Source organism: Orbicella franksi, chromosome 5, assembly GCF_964199315.1.
Source record: "Orbicella franksi chromosome 5, jaOrbFran1.1, whole genome shotgun sequence".
Classification (NCBI taxonomy): Eukaryota; Metazoa; Cnidaria; class Anthozoa; order Scleractinia; family Merulinidae; genus Orbicella; species Orbicella franksi.
This window is the reverse complement of record NC_138149.1, coordinates 29,737,202-29,754,121: the sequence shown is the minus strand read 5'-3', so window position 1 is coordinate 29,754,121 and position 16,920 is coordinate 29,737,202. Positions and strand designations below refer to the sequence as shown.

At 40.5% G+C, this 16,920-nt stretch overlaps 1 protein-coding gene across 1 annotated transcript; it reads left to right on the top strand.

The window, feature by feature from the left end:
* The first annotated feature begins 371 nt into the window (after nt 1–371).
* LOC145488279 (fimbrin-like) lies at nt 372–6,470 on the top strand. Its single transcript, XM_081467108.1, has 5 exons — nt 372–793; nt 1,987–2,267; nt 3,291–3,509; nt 4,272–4,619; nt 5,164–6,470. Exons 1-5 carry the CDS (start codon nt 382–384, stop codon nt 5,758–5,760), a joined length of 1,857 nt encoding a protein of 618 aa, XP_081323234.1. The 5' UTR covers nt 372–381; the 3' UTR covers nt 5,761–6,470.
* Nucleotides 6,471–16,920: the final 10,450 nt, after the last annotated feature.

The window sequence follows — 16,920 nt, the reverse complement described above, 5'->3', positions numbered from 1 at the left end:
AATTTCGTCATAACATTGTCAAAGTTTACTACGTTCCACAGCCACTTTGACAATGTTATGCCTCAATTTATCATCAATAAGAGGACAGACGCATAAAAAACTGACGTCAATTTGTTAAATCAATCTTGTTACCAATCTCTTGTAGATCCTACGTTGGCAGCGTTTATCGTATGCGGTCCCTTGAGTCCCTTGCAGTTTCTGGTTTCTCGGTACCAGAGCCCACGTGTCTTTTGGTCAGCGCCAAGACACGGAGGTTTTATGTGACGACATGATTGTGACGTCATAGTCGGCCAGCCAACATCAGTTTGGTCACTTTGCAAAAAGATCACCTTTGTATTGAAAAAAGTCTTGATACTTACAGAGGTTGCAGTCTTTTTCACTATGGCGGCACTCACGCCCATGTTTTCAAGTAACCGTATGGCAGAATTAAAAGAAAACTTCGACAAGTACGCCGAAGGAAATTCGCTAAAATGCGAAGACTTTGGAAAAGTAATGAAAGACTGTGGCGAAAATGTAGCCGGCTACCAACTGAGAAAGATTATCGAGGACACGCAAGCGGAAAAGGGTGGAGTGATAAGCTTCGACGAGTTCACAAGATTGTTTTCCAAGATATCTTCCAAAGCAACTGGTGGCATTTACAGGCAGGCCGTTGACAGTCGGAAAGGTGTACAAGAGGTTGGTGGCTCGTCGACGGCTTCGGCTGAAGGAACAAGACATTCTTTTTCTGATGACGAGCAAATTGGCTTTAGTGACTGGATAAACTCCGTTTTGGAAGATGATCCTGAGTTAAAAGGTACTAAGTCAGGAAGCGTAGGGAAAACCTAGAAAAAGACAAACTTGTGAAGTGAAGTAAATTTTTGGTCAATACAAAGTCACCTTCAAGCTTGAATATAACTCGACCAGATTATCAAATCTTAACTAACTTAGGATTAAACTCACCGAATTTTCAATGAAATGAGAAGAGGATCGGTTTTAATATATTAATCAGTGGTTATAAATAACAAAAAAGGGTGAAAAAACACCGAAGCTTTTCACGGCGACTGTCCAAGATGGCGAAACAAAGTCACCGAATTGAGAAGCCATTTCAATGCGGACAATTGACAAGTGAGGTCGCAATGGCACGAAAACTTTCCTGTGGCTTAGTTTTGGAGGTTAACCGTCGTCCAAGTGACTTTTGTCTAGTTCAGACCAGATTAAGTTAAAAACTACTCTCATTTTATTTTTTTTTTGTGATGCTTGATTTAAAGAAATTAGCAGGGGCTGGAAAAACTTTAGCCGAGATTGGGGCTTCAGAAAAAATAAGCTTAGATATCTTTCTGACAGTTTTTAGACTTAAATAAAAGGTGGGAACCCAGTAAAAGAAGTGAAGCGATAAAAAAAAAGACGGATTATTTTGTTGCCAGGGGCTGGATCCAGGCCATCATCTCCATGCCTTGATCTGTGAGGTGTGTGATAGTAAAATCCCGCTCTGCCATAGACCTTTTCACGGCTTCTGACGCCACCTTGCTTTGCGGTGGGCAAAAACAGCAAAAATCACAGTAAATGTCTGGGGAAAATAAAGAATGTAATGTCTAACAACTCACCATGGAAAATTCGAGTTCTGAAGTACTTACATGTCTGTAAAACCGAGTCACAGCTGTATGCCTGACAGCAAATCTACGTTCTTCAAACTTGGAAGAAGAAACAATCTGCTGAGTATCTTTCCTTGTTACTCATTAAATACTCAGAACCTCAACTTATTGGGCATCACACTTTTAATTTTTCCCATACATTTACTACAATTTTATACCGTGTTTGCCCCGCAAGTAACATGGCGTCAGAAACCGTGAAAAGGTCTATAGCGCCTAGAGTAACTGGCTGAAAACTTCAGCTATCCCATATACACTGGCACATCGGCGACAGTGTTGATCGAATTTGATCAGAACTTTAAAACTGATACATGTATTTACTTTCAATTTTCAATTTTATTTTACGTGATTTTCACAGGAAAGTACCTTCCAATTAAGGAAGAGGAAAAAGATGCTCTCTTCAAAGCCATGAAAGATGGCATTGTGATGTGCAAGCTAATAAACTGGGCTTGCCCCGGCACAGTGGATGAACGAGCCATCAACAAGACCAAGTTGAATGTGTACAATATTCACGAAAATCAAACGCTTGTTTTGAACTCCGCCATGGCTATCGGCTGTAACATTGTCAACATTGGTGCGCAGGATTTGATTGAAGGAAAACCTCATCTGGTGCTCGGTTTACTGTGGCAAATTATTCGGGTATGGTAGAGTTTAAAGAAGTTTTATTTTTTAAACCCCAGTACCTTCTGGTAGTTTCATTACAGAGAGGATGAAAAATATCCGAATAAGCTTATGTTCATTGTATCACCATAATTATTAGGAAACAAATGGCAAAACTAAGTTGAAAAATAGTAATATTTTGGTACGAACTATACCGTATCAGATTAAGATATGCATGACGATGTTGGTCTTAAATAGTAGAATCGAAACAAGAAGGAATGATCACGGGAAAAGGCCAAGTTTTCGCCCTTCTGGAGTTCAGCTCCTTGATGGCAAACTCGGGAAAACGTGTAATCCTTTAAAGTGGAAAAACTATGAAATGCTGGGGAAAAAAAAAATGTTACCGGTGTAAGGGCATGAGCATATATCATGCGATCAAATTAACGAGAAACTGATCTGGCCAGTGCCAAGCGCGAGAAAACATGTAGCCAGTGCCAAGCGCGGGAAAACATGTAACCAGTGCCAAGTGCGGGAAAACATGTAGCCAATGCCAAGCGCGGGAAAACATTAAACCGGTTCCAAGCGCGGGGAAACATGCAACCAGTGCCAAGCGCGGGAAAACATGTAACCAGTGCCAAGCTCGGGAAACATGTAACCAGTTCCAAGCGCGGGAAAACATGCGACCAGTACAGTGCCAAGCGTGGGAAAACATGTAGCCTGTGCTAAGCGTGGGAAAACATGTAACCAGAGCCAAGCGTGGGAAAACATGTAGCCAGCGCCAAGCGTGGAAAAACATGTAACCAGCGCCAAGCGCGGGTAAACATGTAGCCAGCGCCAAGCGCGGTAAAACATGCAGCCAGTGCCAACTCCAACGATACCAATGGGAAGCGTGGGTAAACATAGGCTCGACTACTAGCCGCTGTACGGGAAAGGAGCCCACGACCGGACTCGAGAGAGCGGCGGATATCGAGCCTAGGGTAAACATGTAAAGTTTTCAAACGTAGGGGGTTAAAAAAATTAGCGTGTGGTTTTAACCATAGGCTTGCTTTATTTTGCTCACAGATAGGATTGTTCGCTCAGTTGACCATACAGAGGTGTCCTGGACTTGTTCGCTTGGTTGAGGATGACGAAACTATTGAAGAACTCCTCCGCCTTCCTCCAGAAGCCATCCTGCTTCGCTGGTTCAACTACCACCTTAAGGAGGCGGGCCATGTTCGAACAGTTTCCAACTTCTCAACTGATATATCTGATGCGGAAAACTACAGCGTTCTACTTCACCAGGTACAACGCTTAAGAAGGGCTTGTTCATAATGCTATTAAATAGCCCATTTCCGAGTTGACCTAGTCCACCACCATTCAAATAAAATTGAGTTTGCTTGCATGTGAATGAAATCTCATTTTTATATGAAAGGATTAGCACCAAGACTCGATTTGAGGAAGAGGCTAAATTAAAGTAATTCAGAAATAGCCTGTTTGATTGTATACTCCTGGGCGTCAATCTCAAGAATGGCACAATGCTCGACTGCAGCTGTTATGCTTGTAATCATCCCTGGAATAAAAGTGACTCGCTACATTCGCCATCCATTCCCTCCCCCACCCCCACTACCCCCAAGCCACTTGTTCATAGAAAAATATCTCAATTTACTACCAGGCCTCGTAAACGGCAAGAGATGACGAATTCACATGACGCCTGCAACATTAACAAGAGAAAATGCTGCATTACAGTTGTCAAGCAATAAAATTATCATTTTTGCCAGTCCGACGACGACATTGTTACGCACCAAATTTTGCTGAAAAAGCAGATCATGATCAAATGTTGTGAATCCATTTATGCGACTTAACATTCCCCTTGGCGCTTAAACTTTATGGCTGAAAAAAAAAAAAAAAGAAAAAAGAGATTTACATGGAAGAAGGGAGAACAAAAAACCAAATAAACGGGTTTAGACACTTAACGAATATTCAGCAGGATTCCTCAAATAGCTGCCTGGTCCCCGTGAGACATCTTTGTTAGTTAACTCTGATCGGAATCTGTGCTTCTGCCAGATCGCCCCTTCTCACCTGGGAGTTGATCAACCACACTTGAGCGAATCTGACCCTACGAAACTTGCCGAACTCGTACTGGCCAACGCTGTCAAGATGAAGTGCCGCAAGTTCGTTCGCGCCAAAGATATCGTCAAAGGGAACGCCAAACTAAACCTTGCGTTTGTCTGCAACCTGTTCAACAACTTCCCAGCCCTGGAGCCGGCGGAGGAGGAATTACCAAACCTTGAAGAGACACGCGAGGAGAAGACATTTCGTAACTGGATGAACAGCATGGGCGTCAAGCCGTTTGTACAGAATTTGTTCCTAGATTTGGATGACGGATGCGTTCTCCTTCAGCTTTTTGAGCTGGTAAAGTCCTCATTATTAGCAATCGTTGCACTTTCTTATACTCACTTAGGTAATGCACCTGTGTCTTGTGGGGTAAATGTTCTTAAAAGCGCCCGCACACGTTTTCGATTGTTGTAAAGTAATCTAAAAATTGGGTGCATGGGCACTGCACTGCGCTCTCTACCAATAAGATATCGGACTTACAGTGTACTACTCGATCGTTCCATAAATAGTATGCTATCGATAATCCCATCAAAAATTGTCAAGAATTCACCGTTACTTTCCTGGGAAGAGATATATGTAAAGGTAGCCAGTTAAATCCTAAATCCGACTATTTGAACTAAGCCAAAGTCAACTGCTTGAAGCTCAGTGTGTGATGTTTAGCGCACTGTAAACAGTTTTCAACACCTCGCCTAAGATCCACTGGTTTCTTCTGGTTCCCAGAATTGCTCATCAGAAAGACATATCTGGCCTGATTGCTAAAATGTCTACTGGTAGAAATAACTATTTCTATAACTTCAGCAATCTTTGGAACCCACAGATAACTTTCCTTCTGTTTACACAGGTGAAGAACGGCGTAGTAGACTGGAGCAAGGTGAACAGGCCACCTTACAAGAAAATTAGCGAGAAGATGAAGAAGCTAGAAAACTGCAATTATGTTATCGAGGTCGCTAAAACACTCGAATTCTCTGTGGTTGGGATCGGGGGCAAAGACATCTTTGACATGAACAAGAAGTTGATCTTGGGTATCCTGTACCAGGCCATGCGCGCCTATACATTGGTCATCCTGCAGAAATGCGCGGAGAGCGACAAGCCAATCAAAGACGAGGAAATCATCGCGTGGGTCAACGAGAAGCTGGCAGAAAATCAGAAAGATACCAGAATAACGGGTTTCAAGGACTCCAACATCGCAAGCAGTCGATGTGTGATCGATCTGATCGATGGCATGAAGCCTGGCTTTATACGTTACAACATGGTGTCTGACGGGGAAACCGACGAAGACAAGCTATCGAACGCCAAATACGCCATCTCCATGGCGCGAAAAATTGGCGCCAGATTGTACGCGCTGCCTGAGGACCTGGTGGAAGTGAAGGCCAAGATGGTACTGACTGTGTTCGCTTGTATGATGGCTGTGGATCATGCGCTCTCTGCCACCAAATAATATTGTCCCGGATGAAACTACAGCAGGATTTTCTTAGACATGTCAAAAGTTTCTCTATCAAACTCTTTAAAGTCAAATACTGTTTGCGAGGGCGAAAATAAATCTTGGACATTAAGTTTTCTTTTCCCGGTTAAAATTCGTATCTGGATAGGACTGAAAAAGAGCAACTAAATCTTTTTAAAATCACCCAGAACAAAATTTCACTTTCCTTAGGAGGTTACAATGAGTTTCCCATCGATTGTTGCCACATTGGGTTGAAGATGAAAATCTAGTTCGTTACACAAGTGCAGAAGGGAAAGCAATGGCGATATGTTGTAATTTCATTTTGGTTGTGAATGATTTGTAATGACCAAAGGATGCTTTAACACCTTTGTACTGGCTAGCCTGTATTTTGCACTTCTTTGGAGGATTAAACAGTTGACCTTTCAAACTCTTAAAACTAAACTTGCAGTCCTTCTTTTTATTGGAGGCTTAAGAAATGCAAACGTCAACCGTCAAAAAGCGAAATGTTATACCGTCCATCAGAGCAGGCCTTCCCCTCCCCCTCCCCCATCGCTTGTATGATGCCGGCTTTTAATGTGGCCGAACTCAATTTTGATACCTGTGTTTCACTCTCCTTTTTCTCTAAAACCCTTGATCCTTTGGTCACCAAAACGGCCAACACGCAAGTTAAAGACACAAACTTCGGATTTTTGATTGCTAAGCTGACGTAAGTGCCCTTGCCATGGCAACATGAATAAATATCAACAGGCATTTAAAATCGGTTTCGTTTGTTTGCAGAAAATTTAGTCGTTAGATTTTCTTTTTCATTTGCGTGCAACAAGATTGTAACAATGCTCACAAGTTAACACTATTTTAATGGCAGTAAAACAGAGAGATCTTTAATTATCCTTTGTAGAAGGTTAAGTGGAATATCTAGAATTGCCTCTGTTAAATTTCTTTTCTTTTTCAATGTTCCAGTTACTTGTTTTCTTAGTATTTTCGTCCCAAATATCGTGAAATTCTAACGAGTGCTTCTCGAGAAATAGGCGTATTTCCAAGAAAGCTATTCGGCATTCAATTGCAATTTTTGCCTTACGGGTTCTTGCGGTAAAAATGAAAAATCTGAGAATTGCTAGGTTCCTTGCATCGTTACCTTTTCTAACACACGTTTATAATAGAAGAGTAAAGCCTTAGATACACTGTGTTCAATTATGAAGAAAAAAAGCACAGATAGCAAAGGCATTGACCAAATAAAATGATCGCTCTATCGACGCCATGTTTTACGATAACTGCAGAAATTTTCGCGCGCTCATTGGTTAATTTTTATCGTCAATGAGCGGACAGACACATGAATTTATAGTTCATGCGATGCGTCAACGAGCAAGAGCGGGTAATTTGACAATTTGTTAACGAAAAAAACAAATTGATGTCAGTTTTTAATGCGTCTGTCCAGGCGCCCATAATGGGCTCCTGGTCTGTCCTGTTATTGACGATGAATTTCGTCATAACATTGTCAAAGTAGTCTGCGGATCCACTCGACGCGGTTATCGCCTCGTGGATCCAAAGCTACTTTGACAATGTTATGACGAAAATCATGATAAATAACATTCAATTTGTTAATTTGCTTTCTGTAATCCATGCGCGCGCGCTGAATCGCATAAGCAAGAGCGCGCCCGCGGAAATTGTGTTCGGCCACCTTACTTGTAATCGCCCGACGATATTTCCACTCAACAAAATGAAATTTCCTGAAATTTCGGGTACATAGATTCATGTACTGAATGCCAAGCCAAACGAAACATTTGTTTTCTGAAGAAACCTGAAATTATGGAAAGCGTTTTAAGATAGCCTTTCACTCAGATTGCTAGCTATACCCCATTCATTCTATGAGACGCGCGTGCATTGAATCATGGTAGATTTATGCAATGTCGCGCGCCAAGTCTAGAAGATGTCGTGGGCGTGTTGCATTCAACACCATGATTCCCTGCGCGCAGGTCTCACAGGGGGAATAGCCCACATCATTGCCAGGAGCCGTCGGAAAATTCTTTACCACTAATTTCTGATTTCGCCCATCTTTAGTCCATTATTATAGGGAAAGAATTACCGCCTACTGAATTTTAAATGATAAGCGCCATCTAGTTCGAAAATATTGGCTGATTTTGGGGGAAAAAATGCTTTAATACCATTTTTACCACAATTGCTACTAATCTCGCAATCTGATTGGCTAATTTGCCGTTGTCGATAAGAGTCCAGACAACGCTGCTCGCGTCAAAGTGTCACGCTCTGAGAAAAAACAAAAAAACAAAAACATTTTCTTTGACGTTGATATTGTGGTAAACAAATCAAATGTGGTTTAACTTTGTACGCTACAACAGCTGCACTGTTTCGTGTATTAAACAGCATTGTATTTAGAACTGAACAATACTGAATGTCACTTACAGTTTTTCTGAAGATGTAAAGCGTATAAACAGCCATCATAAACACCCTGGCCTCATTGGACGAGAGGCGCACAATCTTACAGTATTGCAACAGTTTCCATTTAGCGCGAAAATATGCTCGGGTATTATTTCAGTGTTCGCGGACATTGGCTGTTCCGAGAAGCGAGCAGCTTCCGAGAGCGTGGCTGGTAGAAAACTGTGAGCTTTGAGGTACAGATAATGTCCATGGACAAATATCTGAGCGTCTTTTCGCGCCAAATAAAGGCCATCGTGTGTATTATCCTTCCAATATTTTCGCAACGTACGCACTTTTTGGGGGGAATGTCACTCCGATATTACCCAGTTTTAGCTTTGGCATATTCAGCCACGTGGCGCGTTTAGACCGATCGCGTGCGAGCGAAACTGAGTTTTCGACGGACTATAACACAAAGCAGTACCCTGCAATGATTGAACACACTACGGCCGAACGAGATATTATATTCAGGACTCGGAAGAAAGACTGAGTTTTAGAAGTTTCAGTTCCCCTCTCCCATTGTGCACGACCTATTTTCCCCTTTTCCGACCTCACGTTTTAATTCCTCAGTGTTAATTCCTGAAAGTTCTTTTGGACTCGGCTATTTTTGTCGACAATGATACCGAAGCGGTAGTAACAACAAATAAAAGAGAGACGCTAGAGCTTCAGTTTTAAATTCACCCGGAGATATGTTCATTTTTCATAGCAAGTTACAATGAATCCTTTTCGAATCGGTTGGTATCATGATAAAGATGAGTTATAATTGTACTTGGATCGTTAATAACTTGTAAGGATCAACGTATACGTTAGTTACTCTATCATGAAGTATTTTGGACGCCATTTGAAGGTTAAACTGTCGAACTTTCAAACTCTTTAAACCGAGTATTTGTCAGCTTGCAGTCCGGCTTTACATTCAAGGTTTAAAGAAATGCGAACGAGGCATGCAACCTTACCACGCTGTTAGAGTCAACCAAGAGTTATTAACATCGAATATACAGGTAGTGTTGTTTTCGTTCTTTCTTGGCTACTTTTGACGTTTAGAGAAGGACGAGTTTTACACTGTTTAGTTATAAACTTATAATTGTATTAATTGCTAACGCGGAGTAATTTGATGATGCCGTAGATCGGCGAAAGCTTGGATTGTGACAATTACAAAGCTTGGGTTTTTAAAAGGTTTTAACATCAATTTTGCAGTAGTTCCACAGTATTGTACACAGGCGACCCAAGCTCTCTCTGCGAGGAGGTTTTTTTTTTTACTTTTAAAGCGAACGTTCAGCGTAACGTGACATATGGCATATACTATTACATAACGACCGAATTTGACTACGTCCACGCGAAACGTAATTCTGGCCTTAAAGCATATGGAGGTGTTGTGTTACAACGGTTTGAATTTATAAAGTTTGTATGGGAATGCAACGGTTTTGCTTGGAAAGTCAATTATTCTTATATTTTGTGAATAAAGTTTACTTACTCTGTTGCTGTGTTGTATTCGTTGTTGTTTGCCAGCTGCTCAGGCCGATCTAACGCGATTTCGGCGAGTTATCGTTCTGTGGGTTTCCACTACTAAAACAAAGACGAGGCCGGACACTGATTTCCGGAGTGCCTGCCGCTCGAAGCGAATAAATCCACTGAAAATAACCCTACCGGCTCAATTCCTCCGTAGAATCGAAGAAGAGATGTTGAAGTTCCATGTCAGTTCACTCGCTACGCAATTCCGTCCAAAACGCCTTCGCTATGAAACATTTATTTCGAGATTGCTTCGCTCGCAAATTCGAAAACAGCCGCTTCACGAAAGTTAGGACACTTTCGCGGTGCTGGGTAACTATAATTAGCCCGACCGGGGGTAGTCAGGAACGATTTGTCGGCAGCGAAACCAAAATGCTCCCCGGGTAACCGGGCACTCCCTTTATGGGTTTGAAAAATAAAGCACGAGGGTGCTTGGGGAGCGTTTTGGTTTGGCTGCTGACAAATCTTTGTATTTTTTTAATACAACGATTTGTCAGCAGTCAAACCAAACAATTCAAATTGTTGTAACACAACACCTCCATATGCAGCAAGGAGAGAGTCACGTTTCGCGTAGTCAAATTCGGTCGTTATGAGCTGTTATGTAATAGTACATGCCATATGTCACGTTAGCATGAACGTTCGCATAAAAAGGGGAAAACAAAAGGATAACATTGAGAGCTTGGGCCGCCTGTGTATTGTAAGGCTTCAATTGAATTTTTGTCAGTGTCATTTAAAATGCTACTGAAGGACAACATCCAACGGTTACTGTATTATTGTATTTACATTTCAACACAGAATTATAACATTACCAAAGGGTCTTGATAGCACAAGTCTTGTAAATATTTTTAAAAACACAACAACGCTCTTCAGTTTTCGGAACATGTTTCGATGTTTCAAACATCATCATCAGCCATAATGAATATATAAGGTTTACAGAAAGATCGTTATTATACATGTAATAGCCTATATCTATTTCAGCTTAGTGGTTTTTCACTATTGTTCTTTTCAAAATTTTTATCGGTTAGTTTAAATAAGTTTGCATTTTACGTTAATTTAAATTTATTAAGGCTCATTGTATAAAAGCGTTGTTGTGTTTTTAAAAATAAAAGAATTATAACATTATTTTGAAAATCTCAGCCTCGGTTTTGTTCTTAAAAAAATTCTAATATTTTTGCAAATTTCAGCCTCGATATTATTATAAAACATATTCTTATATACATATATATATATATATATATATATATATATATATATATATATATATATATATATATATATATATATATATATACAAAGAAAGAGTTTACGGTATGTAGTGGCAGCTGCTGAATTGAGCACGGGACGGTAACTCGCCGTTAGTAGGGTGGGAGATTATCAAGGTAAGTACCTTGATAATCTCTTGCTTTATAACAATCCCACTGCGCATTTCAAAAATTTTGGCTGCCTACATACCTGTATTGAACAATATATACAAAAACAAATGGAACCGTTATTTTCAGTGGAAACCGTTTTGAAATTATGGACTGTGTTTTCGATAGTTTTTCATTCACATTGATACGAGCGATCGGAAAATTTTTGACCATTTTTTTTTTCTTCCATATCTACGCCATCTCTTTCAGTCTTTTGGCTGATTAACAAAAAATGCTTTAATACCATGATTCAGCGATCATGACAACTAGAGAACTTTAGTGAATAATTAATGCATGACGTAATATGATAACCTGCTCTCTCAGAATGTTGGGAAATCCTCCAGAGTTTCGTTTTCGTAGTCGAGGTTGTTCGTACACTCATGGTAAGTAAAATTATCCTTTTAATTTATCTGGCTTCTATATTCGCCATTTTTTGAATGAACCGTTTGATTTCCTTGGAAGCCACGATATTCACGAAACACAAGGTGATAATGCATGTACTTGATTACATAACCGCTGATCGCTGAAATGGAAAAGCTATCGTCTGGTTCTGATGGAAAGGCGGAAGAATGAAATCGATCATATCGTGAGATGTACGTCATTTTATGAATGCAGACGGTAACTTTAAGGTATTTGGGTGTCTGGAAAACCGAATGGCGAATAGCGAAAAGTCGCGAATAGGGAACAGCGAATAGTCCCGATTAGCGAATAGCGAATAGTACGAATAGTGCGAATAGTCTCGAATAGTGCGAATAGTGGCGAACAGTCTCGAATAGTGCGAATAATGCGAATAGTGGTAAATAGTGGCAAATGGTAGGAAATAGGGTACCCAATATATCTCGCATTCAACCTCGCAGCAACGTAGGATGGGATTTTCTCGCTAAAAAGCACAGACGCTTATCAGGACAAAAGGTGTTTCTAAACGTAATTTCCTCTGTTTTAACCGCTGCAAAAGCGCCAATACGTCTTTATTGGGTTATCCTTGTGTTTTCTGTTTTCTTAATGTCGGCGATGGACAGTCTACTAGCCTGTCAGTCCGGAGAAGAAAAGGTAATACATTCACTGAAATTCTGTTGCTTATTTGGATAATTAATTAATGCAGGATATTATGAGATCTATAGCGGTGACTATTGACGACTGTTCGCCACTATTCGCACTATTCGAGACTATTCGCACTATTCGGGACTATTCGCTATTCGCGACTATTGGCTATTCGCTATTCGGGTTTTCCAGACACCCAAGATATTTCCTTCTTTTAGGATCGTTTCTTCTACCTGTATCAAGCAAATAATATCGTTAGCAAAGTGATAACACACTTCAAAGAACGTTTCCTTTATTATAATGCATTGAGTTTGAACTTTTTAAATTTTCATTTTGCTTTCCTTGTTTTGCAGATAACGCCCTATTTCCACGCAATTCATTTTGATCAATACTGTTGGATCGAAAAAAACGTGCCATCCGGTAAGTCTTAGAGACGTAGCTTTCCGTGGCATTCATTTAAATAATAGGCACCTTAAGCAATAGACGTCGCCGGCCTGACGACGGCAACCGGAAACGTGACATTTCTTTCGAGACGTCACTGCGCATGTACAACACGTTATGACTTGACGTTGCCTTGAGGTCGAGAACGTGAGAACGTGGGGTTTCACGTCGCGACGAAAACGTGAGTACTTAATCTTTTGTTTTGATCCCTTTTAGCTTACTTTTGCGCTATTTTGGTGCGAACCAAGGTAAAGTTGCATAATGATTGCCTTTATGCTTAAAACAATGTTCTGGAAGTATTCCTGGACTCATTTTTTCTTAACTGAAAAATTGTTTTTCACACGTCAAACTAGCCTTCAGCAAAGAGGTTGCTTTCATCCAACGTAATGCCGCTTAGTATAATTAGTTTTTTCAGATTTTCTCAACGTATAATCGGTAGATTGCTATAGCTTGAAATAACATTGATTTTATTTTGGCAATCCCCTCGTCTTGAAATTTCGTTTAACATAGAGGCTTTTTTAATCGACTCGATGAATTTTGTATTCGAACACTGTGTACATGTATTTTTTTAATGTTTACAAGAGCTGACAAACTTCGCGCTACCAAATTGTCTCGCCTGGATTTTATTTCTTGTACATACAAGATTATTGCATCCTTCGCAAACAGAATGCTGTTTACGATTCTTTATCAAAAGAGCTGGCAAAACTCCTGTATTTGAGCGGCCGATCAATTTGTCGAATGAAAAACGCAGTGAGCTAAGATTTTGTTCAAAATCTATGTTTAGCAATAAAATCTATGTTTAGGTCCGTGGATCATTCGTCCATTCAATTTTCGTTTAAAATCAAAAATTTAAAATTGATTTCAATTTTTGATTTTCGTGATTTTTTATCATAAAAAGTTGGAAAGTGTCAAATAGAAAATATTTGACTTTTTTTTCTTTCGGTAGAACATTGAAACAGAACTTATATTTTGACTTTAATCCTGTCAAATTTGAAGACAATAAAACTGAACGGCTATTTTGTTTCTCCGACAATGTTGCAGTCTGTGGCATGGCTTAGTTTTTCTGTTTTCGACGGAAGTCTAAAAATTGAAAATTGAAAATTGAAATCAATTTTCAGTTTTTGTTTTTCGACCAAAACATTCCAAATCATTGACAGAACTGCCCCAGAGGGAAGCGGAGGGGTCTATTCACATGGTAAATTTTTGCCCCCAGGCCGCTCCCCACAGCCCCACTTCCTTCCGTGGTTAAGTAAGTCGCGCTCTCGTCGACTGTCGCTTCGCGGTCTTTCGCGACGTTTGGGAACGTTTTGTAAATGCTGTGTCTTTTCGTCGCTCAGTTCTGTCCATTCGGCGAGCAGGGAGACCTTCGACGTCAGCCAAGAAGGAGAAAAGTCTTAGTTTTCGTAACTGGAGCGGCTGATGTGACCATTCGAGACTTCCTCGAGCTTTTCAAGCGCCATATTGTAAGATATGGATTGGACTGAACTGGACTGGACTGGATTGGATTTGTTAAAGGAGGGATTGGACTTGTAAAAGCGAAGACGCCATGTATAGTTTTAAGAATTCTCATGGAACTTGGAAGCGGGACGTTTGAGTCTGTTTTTTTGGCAGATTTCAAATTAACGGATGTGCAGTACAGTGTTGTTTTCGAGAAGTCGAGAACTGAGCTAAACTACCTACCTAATCCAAGCGACAGTAAAGTAACAAAGAAAAGTCGATTCTGGCATTGGGTTCATAAAGCCAATAAGACATCTTGTCCCTCAAGCGACCTTACATCTAAAATGTCAAGCTCTGATACAGCCACACTTCGACTCAGTTGAAACATTGTCTGGGGAAACTGTGGGATAACTTTACGAAATAAATTACAAAAACTACAAAACAGAGCAGCCCGTGTACTCAAACTATGACGAAGATGCTGGTCACCTGTTCAAACTTCTCGGGTGGAAAAATCTGGCACGCCAGCAGCAAATTCAAAGAGTACGATGGTTTATAAGTCTCTGCACGGGTTGAGAAACCGCATATAACCTAAGGGATCTTCTCTGAGAATAAACGCGATGTTCCATTGCCGCGCACAAACCATTATAAAAATAGTTTTAGCTATAATGGCGCCGTTCTTTCGAAAAGTCTTCCTTGTGACTTAAGGAAAGCAGGGCCCCTGAGGCAGTTTGAACGCCTACTCAAAGCTGGAGATGTCTAAGGCACGGCATTCGTGGAAAGCAGCTTTTTTATTTAATTATTCCCAATATATTAGACATTCAGAATTAAGTATATCATGATTAGGTTTTTAAGCTGACGAATTTTTGAACCGTGCTTTAATAAAGATTAAATAATTAAATAAATAAAAAATTAATTACACCATCGGCATAGTCTAAGTCCTCTAGAAACGATGTAAACTTCCACCTCAAGCCTCGTCTTCTATCGATTGTGTGCCGCATAACCAAGTCCATGATCAAGACAAATAAAAAGCCAGACATCACATACCCTTGCCGCACGCCACTCTTCACTTCAAACCAGCTAGAATTCCTTCGCGCTCTGTAACAGAGCTTGAGCTCTGATGATATAGTGCCTTGAAAGCCCTGATGAAGAAGTCAGGGATGCCATACAGCCTCACAATGACCCAAAGTCTCTCTCTGATGATGCAGTCGAAGGTCTTCAAAAAGCCAACGAAGTTGGTAAAAGTCTGCGTGCGAGCCAAGTGGCCCATCAGGCCGGAGTTTATCCCGGTTTCTCTAGCATGAAGCGACTAGGAGTATTTCTACTCCCTCCTGGATGGGATGCTAGTCCATCGCAGGGTTACCCCCAGCATTAAGTTCGCCGGTACCCATTTATACACCTGGGTGGAGAGAGGCACTGTGAGAGTAAAGTGTCTTGCCCAAGAACACAACACAATGTCCCCGGCCAGGGCTCGAACCCGGACCGCTCGATCCGGAGACGAGCGCACTAACCATGAGGCCACCGCGAAGTTGATCTACATCGAATTCACTATTTTTCCCGACGGTTTTATCCTCGACCTTAATCTTGTGTTATTTACTCACATCTGATTGGTTTATAAACAATGAAATTGGGTGGGATTTAGCTCAGCTCAACAAGTTTTGTTTGACGGAAATTGTAGAGTTTTAATTCGCCACTGAATTTTGTTCTCTATTACATTTTTTTCGAAATCCACGTGTTACAAATCCAGTTCAATCCAGTCAAATCTATATTTTACAATATGGCGCTTGAAAAGCTCGAGGAAGTCTCCATGTGGTTACATCAGCCACTCTAGTTACGAAAACTAAGACTTTTTTGCCTTCTTGGCTCACGTCGAAGGTCTCGCTGCTCGCCGTAGTGGACAGAACTGAGCGACGAAAAGGCACAAAATTTACAAAACGTCCCCAAACGTCGCGAAAGTCCGTGAAGAGAGAGCGTGACTTCCAAGACTGCTTAATTAAACAGGTAAGGAAGCGAGGACTGTGGGAAGGGGGCTGGGGGTAAAAAAATTACCGTGCTAATGGACCCCTCCCCCTCCCTCTGGGGTAGCTCTGTCAATGATTTGGATTGTTTTGGTCGAAAAACAAAAATTGAAAATTGATTTCAATTTCCAATTTTCAATTTTTAGACTTCCGTCGAAAACAGAAAAACTAAGCCATGCAACAGACTGCAACATTGTCGGAGAAACAAAATAGCCGCTCAGTTCAACTTTTCTCTTCATTGTTGACAGGATTAAAGTCAAAATATAAGTTCTGTTTCAATGTTCTACCGAAAGGAAAAAAGTCAAATATTTTCAATTTGGCACTTTCTTATTTTTTACGATAAAATATCATGAAAATCAAAAATTGAAATCAATTTTCAATTTTTGATTTTAGATAAATGAGGCGGGGATAAACAAAAGAATGAGAAAAAAATGCGTTGTGTATGAATTTCATTGTGATTCGTTTGCATGATACGAATTATATAGGCTACACGAGCCGTCATCGTCACCTGCGCATCGAGGAGCATAAATATTCCGTCATCGGTAAACACCTAAAGGACAAACACAGCCAAACATCTAACAATCTTCACGAGCAGTTTACCACCTTAAAGAAATGCCGTGGAAAGTTTGAGTGCCTTATTTATGAAATGCTTTTTATGAGGAAAAAGAGTCCGACTCTGAACACTCAAAATGACTCCATTCCAGCGAAACTTTTTATTTAAATTTTTCTCATTCTTTTGTTTATCCTCACCTCATTTATTATAATGTATTTTCCCACTCTATATTATTTATATAACCTTACCCAACACATAGTAATTTGCATTTGATAATGGTGACATGTGATCGCCGAAACTTCATGTTTTTACTCGCTACTCTTTATTC